Consider the following 19,133-nt stretch of genomic DNA (forward strand, 5'->3'; position numbering starts at 1 on the left):
CAATGCTTTCCCTACTGTTGCACTCTCTGTATTGGGAATAGTAATTTTTACTTCTATGCTATCCAACGCTTTCCCTACTGTTGCACTCTCTGGAGTGGGATTAGTAATTTTTACCCCTACGCTATCCAACGCTTTCCCTACTGTTGCACTCTCTGGAGTGGGAATAGTATTTTTTACCCCTACGCTATCCAACGCTTTCCCTACTGTTGCACTCTCTGGAGAGGGAATAGTAATTTTTACCCCTACGCTATCCAACGCTTTCCCTATTGTTGCACTCTCTGGAGTGGGAATAGTAATTTTTACCCCTACGCTATCCAACGCTTTCCCTACTGTTGCACTCTCTGGAGTGGGAATAGTAATTTTTACCCCTACGCTATCCAACGCTTTCCCTACTGTTGCACTCTCTGGAGTGGGAATAGTAATTTTTACCCCTACGCTATCCAACGCTTTCCCTAATGTTGCACTCTCTGGAGTGGGAATAGTAATTTTTACCCCTACGCTATCCAAAGCTTTCCCTACTGTTGCACTCTCTGGAGTGGGAATAGTAATTTTTACCTGTACGCTATCCAACGCTTTCCCTACTGTTGCACTCTCTGGAGTAGGAATAGTAGTTTTTACCCTTACGCTATCCAACGTTTTATATAAATAATTGTAAAACAATTAAATGTATATTTTATTTTTTATATTACTTACATTTTATTTATGTTGTTTTATGTTTGTAAATGTATTAGTAAATTATAATATATTTTAATAATTTATAAATTAGTAAAATAATTATTAATACTTATTGTTCAGTACATATATAATATATATTTAGTGTATATATTTAATTAATGTATTATTAATATATATGTATTATTTATTAATTTTAAACATTATTAGATACTTTTAAATATGTATATTTTATTTATTAGTGTTATATACTTAATTTTACATTTATATATTAAAAGAAAAAAAATCGATATTTTTAACATCGATATTTTTTACATCTATATTATTTTTTCGATATTTTTGTACTTACCATGTTGTAGATAGGATGTCGATATTTTTGCCCTCGATATTATTGACTCGATATTCTTGTAGGTCGATATTTATGAGGTCGAAATTCTGTCAGTGATCCGTTCTAAAATTGGGACCCTGATTTAACTCTGTCTTTAAAAAGTTCCTGAATGATTCTGTTCCGTCCTTCCTCTTGCAAATGTCTGATGCCTGATCTCTCAGTGGGAATGCTTTCTGAGTGTTCTATGCAATTCTGGTCACAGGAAACATTTACAGTTTCTATCTGAGCATCCGTATGATAAAATTGCAGAATCCACAGTTGCAGAATCAAGAGAATCCAGAAAATGCTCCAAATGACATTGGACATTGACTCTTAGAACTCATAATCCATCTGATAAGCTTTTCTGCCCGGTCTAAGAGACCATCATTTATTTCCCATTTCTTGTGGCATGATCTATGGGCCACAAACGTCCATAGATTAGGGATGGGTATCAACAGAGCAATCTGAAGAGTTATTATTTAGCTTGTGTTGATGCTGCAGTAGACAGTCAGTTATGGAATGTGGTCAGCTTGAGGCCTTTGAAGATCTCTGTTGGATCTATTCGACCTCCTGAACACTGGGAATTTGACTCATATGTGTAGCACACATGGGAAGAAATCTGTCAGTAATCTTGATGAAATCTTTTTCTGTGGTTTCAGTCACACCACATGTCCTAATGTTATTGCAGCATGACCTGTGTTCCATGATATTAATCATACATTTTACAAACTACATATCCTTCCCCCTGTCTAACACCTTAGGCATTTGATCGTTAACTGACATTATGAGTTTCTCAGCTGAGTCCATCCTTGCACTGATGCGGCAATGGCCACTCCCATGGATTTGATCTCATTCACCATTTCTGTGAGATTGGTTTCTAAATTAGCAATAGCTGGGACAATGGATGAAGTTTCTTTCATGATGAATTTCATGATGAATTCTCATGTAAATTTAAGCATCTTTCATGTTTTTCTAGTCACCTGCTTTTTGCCTAGAAATGATTCTTAAAACAGAAGCTGACATGCTGGTTTTGCATATGTTGCAGCTGGGAAAAGTTCCAGGGATGTGACAGGTAGCCAACTAAGTTTGTATATGTGGTTGCAATCTTTTTACATTGGGCATTAAGGTCGCAGTTGTTTGATAGTCACGCCCATTTAGACTTAGGGCTTGGAATAGCTAGTATGTTACCAACCAACCACCACCTTTTCACTAATCCATGAAGCTCTCATCTGCACTACAGGTACCTGGTACCAGTGGTACACAAGCCTGTATGCATCCATGCAACAATACACACAGAGGGAATGGGATGCTGTACTTTTCAGAAGGTGTATGCGCAGAACGTTTAGGCCAGATTCCAATGCTAGGTTTACTCATTTGCATTAAGCAATGGCCTTGACAGTATTCAAGCATGGGTAGGACCGACCATTTCATGCTTTCATTCTCATTTGAACTTCCCGGCAAACCCGTTAAGACCAGATCCACCCCCCTCACCTCTAAGAGAGCTTGGAAACTAATCAATAACTCCAACTTCCAAAATCATTTTCACGAGACAGACGTCTCCCTACCAGACAATGAACCTATCGGTAATAATGTCATCCGGCTAGAAACCAGAATTCACCAAACATTGGATAAAATAGCACCCTCACGAGAAGTTAGGAAAAAAACAACCATTAACGAAAAATGGTACACCTCCGCCCTCAAGAGCCTTAAAAGGGAATGCCAAAAAACAGAACACCAATGGAGACAAGCGAAAGACCCTACAACCAGAGCCAACTATACTGCCAAAAGGAAACAATATATCCTTGCCATCCGAGAGGCAAAAAAGGCATTTTTTGTGCAACGAATCAACGAAAACCATAACTCTGCAAAAGAGTTATTTAAAATCGTGAAAAAGCTCAGCAACCCATCCTGCACCTCGCAAACTCTCACCCCTTCCACAGAAGCATGCGAACGGATTAGCACCTTCTTCTCTGATAAAATTAATAACATTTATTCAACCTTCACCCCTTCCCATCCCGTCCCCCCTTGTGATGACGTATGCCCATCTGCATCCGACAATGACAATGACCGCCTAGACTTGGGCAACTCCCCTCGTCTATCCAACTTCCAACCACTCTCCGAAGAAGAAGTGTTAACAGTCCTTAGAGCAATAAAATCTGGCTCTCCCGCAGACCCCTGCCCGTACTTTGTATTCTCTGAAATTGCACCGACTCTATGCCCACTCATCACCAAACTATTCAATCAGTCCCTCGCCTCCGCGTCCTTTCCAGATTGCTGGAAGCACGCATCTGTAACCCCCCTCTTGAAGAAAGCTGGTTCCGATATTCTCAACCCTGAGAACTATAGGCCTATTTCACAACTCCCCTACCTCTCCAAAGCATTGGAAAAAATGGTTAACTCACAGTTATCCAAATATCTGGAGGACAACTCGCTTTTGGACCCCACCCAAACCGGATTCAGATCCAACAACAGCACCGAGGCCACGCTGCTGGCAGTGTCGGACAGTGTCAGATGCATCACCGACCAAGGGGGCTCGGTGGCTCTGATACTGCTAGACCTGTCAGCAGCGTTCGACACGGTGTCGCACAAATGCCTACTGAACATTCTCCGGAGCAAAGGAATACAAGACACTGCGTTGCAATGGATTGAATCCTTCCTGAGCAACCGCACCCAAGCAGTGCACATGGGCCAATTCCATTCAGAACCCCGTCCCATTGGCTGTGGAGTCCCACAGGGGGCCTCCCTAAGCCCCACTCTCTTTAATGCCTACGTATCATCTCTGGCCGACATCGGAAGAAAGTGGGGCATCGGCATCTGCTCATATGCCGACGATACGCAGCTGATGGTGACCATGGATGAAAGATCGGAAAGACCAGAAACAACCAAAAATAAACTCCACAGCTGCCTCTCCGAAATGGCGGATTGGATGCGTAACCACTGCCTCAAGCTTAATGCCGGAAAATCTGAAATCTTGCTGTTCGGAGGAGCCAAACTATCGTGGAACGATTCATGGTGGCCACCGTCACTGGGAACAGCCCCGACCCCGAAACAATACGCCAGAAATCTAGGCATTATGATGGATGACGCACTATCTATGAAAGATCATGTGCGCACACTGTGGGGTAAGGGATTTGCAATCCTGAAACTCCTCGCTAAGATTTTCACCTGGATCCCACTCGACTGTCGTCGTACGATTACCCAGGCCCTCCTAGTCAGCCGCCTGGATTATGGCAATGCTCTATTCGAAGGAATGAACGAGCAGCTATTCTCCCGCCTACAGGTTCTGCAAAACCAGGCTGCCAAACTGGTATGCAATAAAGGCAAACGTGACTCGGCATCAGCATGCCTAAAACAACTCCATTGGCTGCCGATGCGCCAGCGTGCCACATTCAAACTACTTTGTCATGCGCACAAAGCCCTCCACAAAACAGGCCCTACAATCCTGCAAGGGAAAATTGAATTTTATTCTCCAAACAGGAACTTGCGATCTACTAACTCAGCCCTAGCAAAACCTAAGCGCATCTATAAAACAAGGACAGGAGGACGGGCCTTCTCCCACCTGGCGGCCAAACGATGGAATGAATTACCGATTGACCTGAGACATACCGTAAACCTTCTTTCATTCCGAAAAAAACTCAAAACACACCTCTTTCCCAAATACTAACCCCTCCTGCATAAACCTCAGCAGCCTTTTCTTTTTTAGCGCCTTGATATCCCTTAGGATGAATGCTGCGCTCTACAAATACCAGAAATAAATAAATAAATAAGTAGGGAGGCGGGTGGGTTGGACCATAACATTTTCAGCATAACATTTTAGTGTAGTTCCTATATTCCCAATAGGCGCTGCTCATTGGAATAATATATCCTATAGATATGACGTAGGACTTAGGTCAGTAGGTCTCTATTGAATATACTCAACTTAATTGTGAGTGCCAGCTAGCTCAGAGGTCACTAGAAACGTTCTCGAATTCACAAGAAGGGATTAGTTTCTGACAACCGCATAAACATGACAACTTTGTTTCCCTAGGACTAGAATAACTATCTTCAGTGTTGTGGAAACAATAGATAAGTATTACACTCATTCAATCGTGCATGCTTCATTTCTACAGAGTTTGCAGAGAAATAGTGAGACGGGTGCTTTCAATAAAAGGTTTATTGAACAGTCTTCTTTCTCATTCAAAAGAGGTGAACTGCTAAAATCGTTATACAGAATGCAAAGTATAATGCGTACAGCGAGAATAGTATTATAAAATAAAACTGTAATAGCATTATATGGTTTCTAAGCCATATAAAAATACATACATAAATAACACAGGCTAAAAATACTCAACTGGTGCTTCTAAAATACGCCTACCCCAATGTACCTAACCAAGATCTAGTATTAGGGAAGAAGTAAGTATGGTATTTTACATAGGTTTAGTTTTTGCCGAGAATCTACCAAAGGTTTCTCTAGGTTCTAATTAGCTCCATATCTTAGAATGAAGGAGGTTTGGTATCTCTGTCTCCGGACTTGATTTCCCAACACCCCGCAATGGGAGTCAGAATCACGAAAGCTCGATTTCTCAGCAGAGGAGGGCAGTTTCCTGATCAGTGCATTGGCTGGAGAGCCGGCTTCCTTCGGCACTTGCTGTAGCGAGCTGCGTCGGGCAAATAGGTCGTCGAACTGCTCCGAACCACTGTGCTTTGCCATAGCAAGTGAAGGTATATTTATACCTTGAAGGTGTTCAGGAATGCCAGCATTGACGTAAAGTCAGGCATGTAAACGTCATGAATGAACACTTAAGGAATAGATGTTCATTGTAAAACTAACTGATTTCTTTGAGAAATCAATATTCAAGCAAGGGGAAGTCCCTAACAGCTTGAGCTGATTTTCCAAGAAATCGTTGTGACGTTTGGTGAACGGATGGAAGTAGCCATGCCTGCATTTGGATTGCATGGGCTATACCTAAATAAGGGCTTGAATTCTAAAGGAAGTCCATGCCAGGTATATATCACACGTTAGTTTTAATAAAGCTTAGTTCCAAGTTCAAGTTCAAGTTCATCCGCCAACTGCCACTCTACAGATCTCAAGACTCCGAGGCATCCCATGACATCACACACATCTAACATTCCAAACATCTTCAAGTACACAAGCACACACTCTTGAGGTACCGGGTTTTTAGGAACCCGGCGGTGCCAGGGGGAACACCCAGAGACCTCTTGAGTCCTTCCTGTTCTGGACCACAGAAACACAGAGTCTTCTAGGTGATGTCAAGGATCGAGTTTTATTGGCTGCAACCAAGTAACAAGCGTCCTAGAAGTACAAAAGCACTGTGTGTATATTCTCAGGAGACTGTTCGTTTTTACAGAACCAGCCTTCTCCTTTTATACAAAAATATCAGCTTCAGGCAAGAATTCTTTGTTTTATGGTACAACCATATACATATTTTCACAACAAAAGAAAAAGCAAAGTCATGATGGCAAGCCCACATTTTCGTATGTCCAGTTCGTGATAGATTACCCAGCCAGGCCCAGAACTTCCATCAGATATCGATGAAACCCCAATAAAATCGGGCACCTCCTCCTTGTAAAACTAGCCATAAAGAAGAAACAGGGACAGGTGTGTGTATGATAAAGCGTGGTTTGTATGCGGTAAATGGTTTATGACATGTTGTGCCTTGATGCTAATCTCGCTCGGCCATTGGGTTGGGGACTGCCCAAACAGGTTTGGCTTGAGGCAGTGGAGGCAGCTCGCCCAGGTCACAGAGGAGTCAGCAAAGGTGGACGTGTCCTTTCAGACCGAATTCGGCCTTGGTCAATTGACTATGTAAGGGCAACCACAAGATGGATGCGGCTCACAAAATGGAACCCGAGGGTTCAAGACGGAAAGTACGATTTTAAGGTGATTGCATCACTCGATCATGACGCAAATGCACAGGCATAATGTCCTAATCATTACCGGTCTGCCGATACCAAATTCGTCATGGTATGATGATATTTTCTGACTCGAGTGTTAAGCTTCGGTTCCACATTGTAGCAGGGTCCAGAATCTTCAGTACCACAGACCATCCTTTTGCCCTTATATAGGCAATAACTCATGCTAATCTGAGTCCAAATCTGTATTCATGAAGTCATTGAGATGCTGCTGTAGCATCATCCTGTTGCTCAGTTCGTCCCTCGACACAGGCTTCCTTACACATGATGTAGCACAGAGGCCACATATTGCAGGAGCACACTGCACACACAGGCAGAACATGAACAGAATGGCTAAGATCATTCCAATGAATATCAGAGTTTTCCATCCCCCGGCAGATATCAGCTCCCAGAGCCACCCCAGCAAGGACCAGTCCCCTTTATCCACGTGGATGGGATCAGAGATCTTATGCAGTTTGGAGATGGCCTGGTATACTGTCGGAGCATTATCTGGGATGAAAATGCAGCAACTGGATTGGATCACTTTACATACCCCACCACGGTCTGCAAGTATTACATCTAGGGCAACCCTGTTCTGAACAGTCATGAGGCGGTCCGACTGGAGCCTCGCAGTCAAGTTACTAAGGGCACCAGCCGTTTCAATCACAGCGGATTCAACTACCCTCGTCAATTGGTGAATGTTCCTGCTGTTCACCATAGGCCCCCAAAACGGCAGAAAACCTTTCGCGAAATCTCCAAACTCCTGTTCCTCAGTGTCGTCTTTACTCACAACACCCCTAACTGTCCTTGTCCGATGGTAATCTGCCTCAGCCGTGTAGGTGGGTGGCAACAGGAACCAGATAAAACATGTGCCCGAAAAGTCAGGGGGCAGCCATGTATATGCTCTATCGTGTCAGACGAAGTAGGTACCCTTAGCTGCTAGGAACGAAGGGGAGGTCTGAGACGAGAAAACATAAGTTTCAGTACAGACACTCTTCCCTAACTGAGCTCTAGGGTTTTTGCTGTTTCCCTGCAGACATAGGTGACCTTGATGGGGTACTATCCAGATTGGGGAGGATTTATTTTCTCGCTGGCTCTCACTCAAGGAAATGCCATACTTAGTTATGTTCCATCTACTGTATGCTTTAAATTGATCTTTGGGAATCGTTCGATACGTGTCAATATCCCTGCTCATATTTCTGATTCCTGCCACTAGTTGCTTGTTGCTTGAATTTCTCCCTGTGGGACGCGGGGAAAACGGTTCTATGGCAAACAGGGACATTGTCTGGAAGGCCCACAGAGAACCATAGTAGCTAAATGGCAGGACAAAGTATGGGATACCCTTATCTGTCATGTGTGGCATGAGTCCACATACCCAACAATTCGTTGTGTTCATTACAGACTGGTGCTGGTGTAGGAGTTGGACGAATGAGTTATTTACAAATTCTAATCTTCTGGCAGACTCGTGTTCAGGTAGAGGGTGAAAAGAGTGCGGGGAAACAGTAGGAGGAGGTGTGGGCTGCGTGGTGTGCTCGAAAGGTGAATAGAGCATAGCCAATCAAAAACATCATTATACTACACAACATGAGGATGCATATTATTAAAAATTGTTTTTTCGACATCACAGCGCATATTCTCTTCTTAAAGTTCGTAGATCTGGCAGGTCTCTTCATCTTGGGGAACTCCATCCTCTAAGTTGCTGCCCGCGGTGGGAGATTGATTCTGCTAAGGAGTGCTTCTGTCAGTTTAGGGCAACTCCCTTAGACCGACCAGAACTGTCGACCTAACAGTCTCCAGCTGCACTCCAAAGACTGTGGCAACCGCGACCCTAGCAGCAGAACCAGATGGTGGTTCGAAAAATCAAAAAATGAGCAAGTTTCCTGGATGAGAGAGCTGCACAATCAAAAAGAAAAATGTTTGTTTATTTGTCCATAGTCATAAGTCCTGGCCTCAAGTTATAACGGTTTCGACCAGGTGCTGTGTGGTCTTTAAACAGGAGTTCAGGCTCAGTAGTGTCCAACTGCATTGACGGTGGCACAGATCCTTGCAGAATGTTATCGCTCTCCTTTTCTGTAGTAGTTCCTTTCACACGTGCATCACTGAAGGGCAAGAAGCGGGCACAGTCTCAGTCTCAGAGTCAGCAATTTCCTCCTGGACCCACCGGTCATAAGGGAGGGGTAACAGGACCCTTTTACAATGGGTGCCGTGCACCCAGTTCTTCTTGCCGTGGACACGTACTGCAGAGCGGGTAACCAGCAAAACATGGAAGGGTCCGGACCAGCGAGGCTGCTCGTTCTTGGTTCGCTGGAAGTTTCGCACCAGGACCCAGGTGCCTGGTTCAATTGCGTGCCCTGGATCATCAGATGCTGGCGGGGAGGAACTGTGGACCTGTTGGTGTAAAACACGCAATTAGTGGTCAATTCGTGCAAATAGTCAAGCAGTACAGGGTGCTCAATTTCACTGAACTTTGTGGGCCTTGGCACTCCCCATATGTTAGCCGGGCGGCCGAACACAGTTTCATAAGGACTAAGTCCCAGTCTAGAATGAACAGTCATTCTTGTCAATAGGAGTGCCAAAGGCAGGGCGTCAGGCCATTTAAGACCTGTGCTGGCTTGAATCTTGGCCAATTTCAACTTTAGAGTGCTGTTGTAGCACTCTACTAATCCAGCTGATTGGGGGTGATTTGCAGCGTGGAACTTTTGATGTATGCCTAGCCCTTCACACACTCTCTTCATCACTCGTCCCACGAATTCACTCCCTTTATCCCTCCAGATCATTTGAGGCATTCCAAACCTAGGGAAGAATTCTTTGACAAGGGCTTTGGCTGTGGACAAGGCAGTATTGTCCTTAAGGGGATACGCTTCCACCCACCTGGAAAAGGCACAAACAACAACAAGTACGTATTTCAGATTGTTGCACCTCTCCATGTGGATGAAATCCAGCTGCAAAACCTCGAACGGATACGTTGGAGGCGCAAAATGACCAGCTGGAGTTGGGGTTCCCCTACCAGGATTGTACTTCAGACACACCATACAGTTCTTGACCACATTCTCTGCACATTTTGGGATTCCACTATTCTGCCATACTGGAGCCAACAGCTTACAGATCCCTTTCACACTGATGTGAGCCATCCCATGAGCCATTGTCACCACTGCAAGCACATACGCATCGGGTAACAAATAAATAAATAAATTGTAAATTGTGTGTCTTGTAAAGCGCACTGCTACCCGCACCGCAGGCCTCGTAGCGCTATAGACCGCTGGGGAACCCGTCCTGGCTTTCCCTGTGAGATAGTCCCTCCTGGGAGTCTCCAAGGTGAAACCAGGCATCCCCAGCATTTGTGAGGGGCCGTTGTGGAGATGAGGCAAGCTTAAGGCCCAGAGTTGCCGAGCGTGATCCCTGATTAGAGTAGGCACCGAGGCGAGAATTATCAAATCCGCTGATCCTGGTCCAAGACCCTGCCGCGTCGGGAATCGAACCCTGGTCTAAGGCCGTTCTCTGCTCTCGGGTCTGCGGCCTCTAACCAGTGAGCCACACCACTCCACTTCTCTGATGCTCTGATGCTCTGACAATTCGACCCAACAACCATTCGCATCCAATTTACCCTTGCTTTCTCTCCATTCATTCACCTCTATCTCGGATTGGATGGATCTCACACTCTCAATCGTGTCTTCGCACATGCCAACATCACCAATCCATCTCGCAGGACCTGCAACATACATTCGACTCATCACGTTCCTTGCAGTCTCTTTTGCAACTTCATCTGCAAATGCATTCCCACGACCAACATCATCTTGAATCTTTTTATGTGCACTGCATTTCACAATCGCAACTTGTAGTGGCAAGGTCAGTGACTCGAGAAGCTCATTCACTAGCTGACCATGTTGGATTTTCGTACCATGCGACGTCAGGAACCCACGTTCACGCCACAATCGTCCAAAACAGTGAGCTACGCCAAAGGCTTACTGGCTGTCTGTGAACACATTCACTCGCTTTCCTTTTGCCAACACTCATGCTCTTGTAAGTGCAATCAACTCTGCTGCTTGCGTAGAATTGTGTGGGATACGTGCTGTTTCGACAATCGTGTGCAACGTCGTAACAGCATATGCTCCAGTCGTATCACCATTCGGCAACTTGAAACTTGAACCATCAACTCTTAAAGTATTGTTACATTCAGGAAGAGGAGTGTCCTGCAAGTCTACTCTCCCTTTTGTCTCTTCTTCTGTCCTAAAGCAGCAGTCATGTTTTTCGACCTCATCTGTCTCTACTGGAATGGGCAATAACGTGGCTGGGTTCAATGTATCACACCTCTTTATGTGTATGTGACTCGCTAGCAGTGTCAGCTCATAACTTGAGACGAGCACTAGTTAAGTGCTGTGTCCTTGTTCTGCTTAGCAAAATGTCTACTACATGTGGGACCATAACTATTAGTGTATTATTCATTACTAACCCAGCAGACTGTCGAATACAGACAGCTGCTGCCGCAGTGGCCCTCAAGCAACTTGACATAGCCTTTGCTACGGGATCTAAAGTCGCTGAAAAGTATGCGCATGGACACTGTTTGTCCCAAAAAAACTGTGTCAGGACTGATAATGCGCAACCTTCCTTCTCATGGACGTATAATGTTAAAGGCTTACTGTAGTCGGGGGTACCCAACACAGGAGCCGAACACAATGCATCGTGCAATTCGTGAAAGCTTTTCTGGCAATCTTCAGACCACGGAATGGGTTTCGGTGTATCTTTGCAAGTTAATGCCACCAGAGGTTTGGCCAACAAGGAGAAATTCGGTATCCATTGTCTGCAATATGATGTAATGCCCAAGAAAGCACGCACTTCTCTCTGTGTCCTTGGGACACTCAATTTTGCAATTGCCTGTATTCTCTCTGGGGTCAGCTTCCTTCCCTCCTTTGATAAGATGTGACCTAAGTAGGTCACTTCTTGTCGACAAAATTGCAGTTTTGAAAGAGAGACTTTGTGCTTCATATCACACAAATGACGCAACAATGACAAAGTGGCTTGCTTGCAAATTTCCTCAGTATCTGCAGCGACCACAAATCATCTACGTACTGAATAAGAGTCACACCATCATGTAGAACAATCGTGTCAAGCTGTGATTTCAGAGCTTGCCTGATTATTGATGGACTTTCACAGTAGCCCTGAGGAGCGCGTTTGAAACGGAAACTTCGGCCTCCTAAATTGAAGCCAAGAATATCTCTGCTCTCCTCGGCAATCGGGATGCTGAAGAAAGCATTCTTCAAGTCAATCACCGAGAACCAAGTGGCTGAAGCTGGAACCATAGTCAATAGGTCAGTGATATCAGGAACAACTGGAAACTGTGGCACAACAATCTTGTTCACTTCTCTGAGTTCAATCACAAATCTGTACACAGGAGGCTGTGAAGGATCAGTACGCTTTAAGACAGTCAGAATAGGACTGTTACAGATGTTGCCTGTTGTCTCCTCAATGACATCTTTCTCAATCAGTTCATAAATGATCGCTAACAACGCCTTTTCACCTTCGCTAGAGATCTTGTATTGGGGAATACGTGGCATTCTAACATTGGCTTTCAATGTTATGACATATGGCGCTATTTCCAAAAGACCCACATCATTAGAACCAGTAGCCCAAAGTATATCTGGAAGAGAAGACAATTCTGTTGGAATATTTTCCCTTGACAAATACATTGGAGAAACCACTTTCTTACCTAGAGTAAGTTGTACTCCCGAAGGAGAACAGTACAAAGTCGCAAAGTTGCATATAGTTTCTTTAACAGATCCGATCCCAACAAGTTTTCACCACAACCTGTTGTAAGAATGAGGGGTGCTTCTAATTCACATGGCCCAACAGAAAGGGACATAGGACTAGAGATCGGGTTTGTAACCGGGGCGCCAGAAAAATCTACTGAAACATTCATTTCGCCAGACAAAGGTGCGCCAGGGAGCTTTGAGTGCATAAGAGAACTCTTTGTAGCACCAGTATCCAACAGAAAAGGCTCTGACACACCTGATGTAATCACCTCAACATAAGGTCCATTCTGATCTACTGGAACTGAAACAACTCCCTCTCTTTGTCCATGGCTGTCCTAGCAATCATTACCCTCATTCTCGTTTTCTGCATATTAGTCATCAGCATAGTACTGAGCTGTCCAAAAGACGCATTATTCTGCTGGTCAAAACTGTTCATGGAATTCTGAGGCGGAAAGGGACGAGCATTCTGGGGGAAATTTCCACAGCCCCTACCTCTAGGAGCCTGTTGAACACCTCTACCTCTTGCACCAGAAACACCATTCAAACGTCGCAACAGAGCTGGACAACTATTCTTGAAATGACCCTCTTCCTTGTAATACGCACACTGATTCGGACCATATGGTAAACGCTGTTGAGAAGACTCGTTTCTTTGCGAGTTTCTCGAATACTGCTGAGGTTGCTGATAATCTTGCTGACTAGCAGTACGAGGTGGATAAGCTTGCTGGAGAAGGACTTTAGTTTTCAATTCTTTAGTCTTTTTATCAGCCTTCTCTAGCTCATCTTTGCGTCTATTTTCGTAGTACTGGGCTGTGGCTAAAATCTGCGCTGACCTGGAAACAGCCCATGCACTCTCTGAATCTTTTAACTTATTACATAGTTCAGGAAGCAAATTATGTACAAATTTGTCTACAAACAATCTTTGGCCACCCTCAGTAGCCATATCCTGACCACTATGATCAACAAAAGTCTCTTCAAACCTCGTGAAAAAGTCAGACACATTCTCGTCTTTCTTCTGTTTGCACGCAGACAACTTGTCCCAATTCACACGCAATTCAGGCATTAAAGTCTTCATATACGTGATAATTCTACCAGTAAGTTCTGCTACCAAAGGCTCGGGCTTAGCGCCACCAACTTGTCTAGCATCAGCAGCAGCAATATTGACCCATGTATCACCTAATACTTGATCATGATCTGCATGACGAATCTTTCCCCATAAAGGCTGTGGAACAACATTTCCAAACAACATGTCTATATCGGCTAAATTCATGATACATGAACTGGCAGTCTGTGATAACTCCTTATAATACCCTGCAGGATTTTTACGAGGATCAGGCAATGTCTGCTTGAGCGCTAAAACCTCAGAACTTTTCCAAGGAACATGTACCCATACACGCTGGAAATGTGGTGAAATTGCTGGATTCGCATTTGCATCACCTTCCCTCCAAACTGGAGGAACCTCTCTCATGGGATACTGTCGCGCCTTTTTCCTACCTGGCATGTCATGCTCATATAGTGATCAGGAATTGCTTCCTTTACTCCTATACGACAACAACATCTCAATTGCTTGTTCAACATCGGCACCTACAATCATGCCTTCTGCGAACTTGAACCGTACACAGAATAATTCATTCATGTCATATTCTGGATCATTTCCCTTCAAATCTTCACGGAGATGTACACACATCTGTTCAAATTCATATCTCTTTGTAGATGCTTCCCACTGACGGAAGACTTCCATAACGGACTGAACATCATACTGTAAAGTATCAGTAACCCATTTACGTGCTAACTCATTCAGTACTTCTCTCTCGTGATAGTCAGGCAGTCGACTCCGCAACTGCCTACGTTCTGTGTTAGGGGTCGTCTTAGGCGACCCAAAGAAAGGTGAGAAAAGACCAGTGACAGTGTTTGCCACTCTCTGTCGATCAGAAGGAGGAGCTCATGGAAAGGCAGAAACGCCGGCAAAGACAGGCTTATGTAAAGTAGAAGTCGAGGCAGTAGCAGAAGGAGTATTAGGACAAATAGTTGGAGCAGTAGGCGAAGTTGTAGAAAAAGCAGATGTAGTATGTAGCAAAGGCAGCGGCCCTTGAGAGGGCTGGGCCGGAGGAATAGAAACCAGCTGAAGAGGAACTGGTGCTTGCGGAAGAACTGGTGTTTGTGCGGCAGGGCGCGGTATAACAAAGCGTTGCGGGGGTGCAGTAGCATTTTATGCATAGGGGGTGGTGAACTCAGTAAGTGGAACATTAAAGGATCCTTCTCAGGTGTCTCTTTTGATCCTTGTCCTTCACGTGGCAACACTGGGTAGCATTTGTCTACCGCTAACTTCCTACTTCTAAGCATTTGTTTACTCTCTTGCTCTTCCTCATTATCCCTGTATGCAACGGCAGCTTGTACCATTGACATACCTCATTTATTTTTCTTCGCTAATTTCATTTCTTTCAGTTTGGCTTCTTTGCGCCATAGGCGAAAAGAGTCAAACATCGCCGGCCGGGCTTTCTTCTTGAACAGTTTAACCTCTAGATTATCTCAAATCTCTGTGTCAATGCTACCATATTGTGGCCATTTTAAAACACCATCATTTCTGGTGTATCGGATCAAGACTTCGTTATATGTGATAGGGCCTACGCCATGCTTCACATAGCGCTCATATGTTGGAGTTCCAATCGGAGGAACCGGACACGAATCCTCTAATCGGGAGTCCTTACTACAACCAAGACAAAACAAGTTTCCAAGTCTGCTAAGACCAGGCATCTTCGCTCACTAGTCTAGCTTCAAACTTCAAAAGATTATCGAATACGATATTCTTGTGAATACACGAGTCCCTTGGTTTTGGCGCTTGCAAGTTCTAAACAAAGCGTATCTCAAGGATACCAAAACTAAGAATCAAACTAAGGACTGGGAGACGCTCCACTTATACTTAACTGAAGTATTGATTATCGATGACGTCACTAGAAGTCTCGTCTATCGTTTCGCTCTACCAAGCATCAATGGGTCCAAAACAGGGCGATAGTCAGGGCAGCAGTCCTTCGTAGCCGTCGGGATGCGGGAAACCTCGCAGCAAAGACCTTCGGAACCACGTCGACATACAGGGGTCGCTGAAGTGGCTGGCCATCCTCTGGAATTTTCACATGAAGCTCCTCACGAACATCTGGCTTGGACCGACACCGCTTGATACCGCCCCGAGTTGGGTGCCAACTGAGGTACCGGGTTTTTAGGAACCCGGCGGTGCCAGGGGGAACACCCAGAGACCTCTTGAGTCCTTCCTGTTCTGGACCACAGAAACACAGAGTCTTCTAGGTGATGTCAAGGATTGAGTTTTATTGGCTGCAACCAAGTAACAAGCGTCCTAGAAGTACAAAAGCACGGTGTGTATATTCTCAGGAGACTATTCGATTTACAGACCAGCCTTCTCCTTTTATACAAAAATATCAGCTTCAGGCAAGAATTCTTTGTTTTATGGTACAACCATATACATATTTTCACAACAAAAGAAAAAGCAAAGTCATGATGGCAAGCCCACATTTTCGTATGTCCAGTTCGTGATAGATTACCCAGCCAGGCCCAAAACTTCCATCAGATATCGATGAAACCCCAATAAAATTGGGCACCTCCTCCTTGTAAAACTAGCCATAAAGAAGAAACAGGGACAGGTGTGTGTATGATAAAGCGTGGTTTGTATGCGGTAAATGGTTTATGACATGTTGTGCCTTGATGCTAATCTCGCTCGGCCATTGGGTTGGGGACTGCCCGAACAGGTTTGGCTTGAGGCAGTGGAGGCAGCTCGCCCAGGTCACAGAGGAGTCAGCAAAGGTGGACGTGTCCTTTCAGACCAAATTCGGCCTTGGTCAATTGACTATGTAAGGGCAACCACAAGATGGATGCCGCTCACAAAATGGAACCTGAGGGTTCAAGACAGAAAGTACGATTTTAAGGGGATTGCATCACTCGATCATGACGCAAATGCACAGGCATAATGTCCTAATCATTACCGGTCTGCCGATACCAAATTCTTCATGGTATGATGATATTCTCTGACACAAGTGTTAAGCTTTGGTACCACATTGTAGCAGGGTCCAGAATCTTCAGTACCACACTCTGGCTGAGCAGTGGGGAAGAGGCACGTAAGTATAACACTATGCCTATATAATGACAACGTGAATTGTACCTACATAAGGGCATGAATCGGGAAAATCCATTCAGAATCTAAAACGCCATACAACAAAATTTGTGCAATAGTCTCTGTCATAGCAGCATTCTCATTTGGCCAGTCTAAGCTCAAGAAAATGAGTCACAGCTATGTTCTCTCACTGGCCTGCTGTCAGGCACATTTCAGTGTGTGTTAAAGCAGTTGCTATAGGCTCTGTATAGTTCCAGAGTCAAAGTAATCTACATGATGTCTCCCCTATCCCCATCCATAGAACCATTTCCCTATTGACGTAAGCATTAACTCCAGCAGTTTAGATACACACCGTTATCATTATGTGTACTCAGCAGGATTGCAGTCCAGGTTCTGCTGCTGTCCCGACTTTCTGTTAAGCATTATCCAAAGAAATTAGTTATTGACCTGGACGGTGTAATGTGCAAGCAGGCAGGGAGATTCCTACTGTGTTTGGTGTGCACCTATTTAGCATCTATAGCGACAGTTCTCCACTGCCTCATACTCCATAAGGCCTACCTCTTACAGTGGAAGGAGCAGCAATGCCTTTCTCTTCACTGCTCCACTGTTGATCACTCCAAAAGTAATTATAGCAGTCAGCACATGATTTACACACACTGTGTCATCCCATCACCAGCTCTGTGCATAATTGTTTCTGGAGGGTTTGCATCACACATATCATTCATCTGACCACACTGCTCTATCACGGTACCCCCTTAGTGTGATGCAGTAGCAAAGGTGGGGGACCGCTAGGATTCTGCAGGTCCTCAGAAGGGATGATAGCCTATATCCTCACCTCCACTTAATGGTGTTGATTTTCTTAAGGATCTTGGTCACCTGGGATGGTGCATTTAGGTCATCGAACGTTTATTATTAGCATTATATACTGATGCAATAGAATAGATCCACATCCTCTTTTTTAGTCATAGTCGAGTTTTAAATTATCTAATGTCAAAGAGAGGTGAAATGTGTGGTCATTAAGTGATTGCATTTGAGTAGCAAAAGTTTAACTCAAACCCTGCACCTTACATCTAAAATTGCCAAAATGCTCACTTTTGTATCAAAAGTAAAATATTTTCGAAATAAGTTGGGAATAAATGCTTTATTGCACAATTAAATACTCATTTCAGAGAAGTGTGAACCAGTGGAAATGACTGATTGTGTTTGCATTTTATTTTAGACATGGAAAACTGTATGCAGTGCCCTGAGGACCATTGGCCGAATCTCAAAAAGTCAGGATGCCTCCTAAAGGACATTGTTTTCCTCTCATACAGTGATATCCTTGGTGTGATTTTGGCCTCTGTGGCCATGATCTTCTCTTCTATCACTGCTGGAGTGCTGGGAATCTTTCTCAAACACCAGGACACACCCATAGTGAAGGCCAATAACCGGGATCTCAGCTACGCACTCCTCACTGCCCTAATGTTGGCCTTTCTCTGTTCCCTCCTATTTATTGGACACCCTGCGGCATGGACCTGTTTGATCCAACAAGCTGCATTTGGGATTATTTTTACTGTTGCTGTGTCTTGTGTGTTAGCAAAAACCATCACTGTTGTCATTGCCTTTAATGCCACAAGGCCTGGGAGCAGATTAAGCAGATGGCTGGGATCACAAGTGTCCTGCTCTTTTGTCCTCTTGTCCACACTAGGAGAAGTGACAGTCTGTCTGTCTTGGCTGCTCACCTCTCCGCCTCATCCTGGCATTGACACACAGTCTGAGACGGGCAGGATGATCCTGCTGTGTGACCAGGGTTCGGTGACTGCTTTCTACTGTGTGATTGGTTACATGGGACTATTAGCCTTTGCCAGCTTCATAGTAGCATTCTTAGCCAGGAACCTCCCGGATAAGTTCAACGAGGCCAAGCTCATCACATTCAGCATGCTGGTGTTCTGCAGTGTCTGGGTCTCTTTCTTCCCAGCCTACATCAGCACTAAAGGCAGGTACATGGTGGCCGTGGAGATCTTCGCCATCTTAGCTTCAAGCGCTGGACTGCTGGGCTGTTTGTTCATTCCCAAATGTTGCATCATCCTGTTCAGGTCGGATATCAACGCCAGAGGACATTTAACTTTACATTGTCATTATTAATCTTATATTTGAGATCAAAATTGACCCAATTAAATATTAAAATGTTGTATTTTTGAAGGTTTGAAGGAAATTCATCATGCTTTTGTATAACCATTAGACTGCCAGCAGGAAAGCAATAGTATCTCCAGTAATAAAGATACAGATTTTGATTTTGATTTTAAGTCCTTGCTGTACTTGCATAGTTCCAGTGGTTTTTTGAATACTAGTTGGCCTG

The 19,133-nt window shown here is 44.4% G+C and overlaps 1 protein-coding gene across 1 annotated transcript in view; it reads left to right on the forward strand.

The window, feature by feature from the left end:
• Nucleotides 1-18,919, forward strand: part of LOC147725259 (vomeronasal type-2 receptor 26-like) — a 238,976-nt gene extending 220,057 nt beyond the window's left edge. Inside the window, exon 8 of the mRNA XM_086918225.1 lies at nt 18,015-18,919. Within this exon, the coding sequence (XP_086774351.1) occupies nt 18,015-18,919 (905 nt within the window). The remainder of the gene's footprint in view (nt 1-18,014) is intronic.
• Nucleotides 18,920-19,133: the final 214 nt, after the last annotated feature.

This window comes from Lissotriton vulgaris, chromosome 4_1 (genome assembly GCF_964263255.1).
Source record: "Lissotriton vulgaris chromosome 4_1, aLisVul1.2, whole genome shotgun sequence".
NCBI lineage: Eukaryota > Metazoa > Chordata > Amphibia > Caudata > Salamandridae > Lissotriton > Lissotriton vulgaris.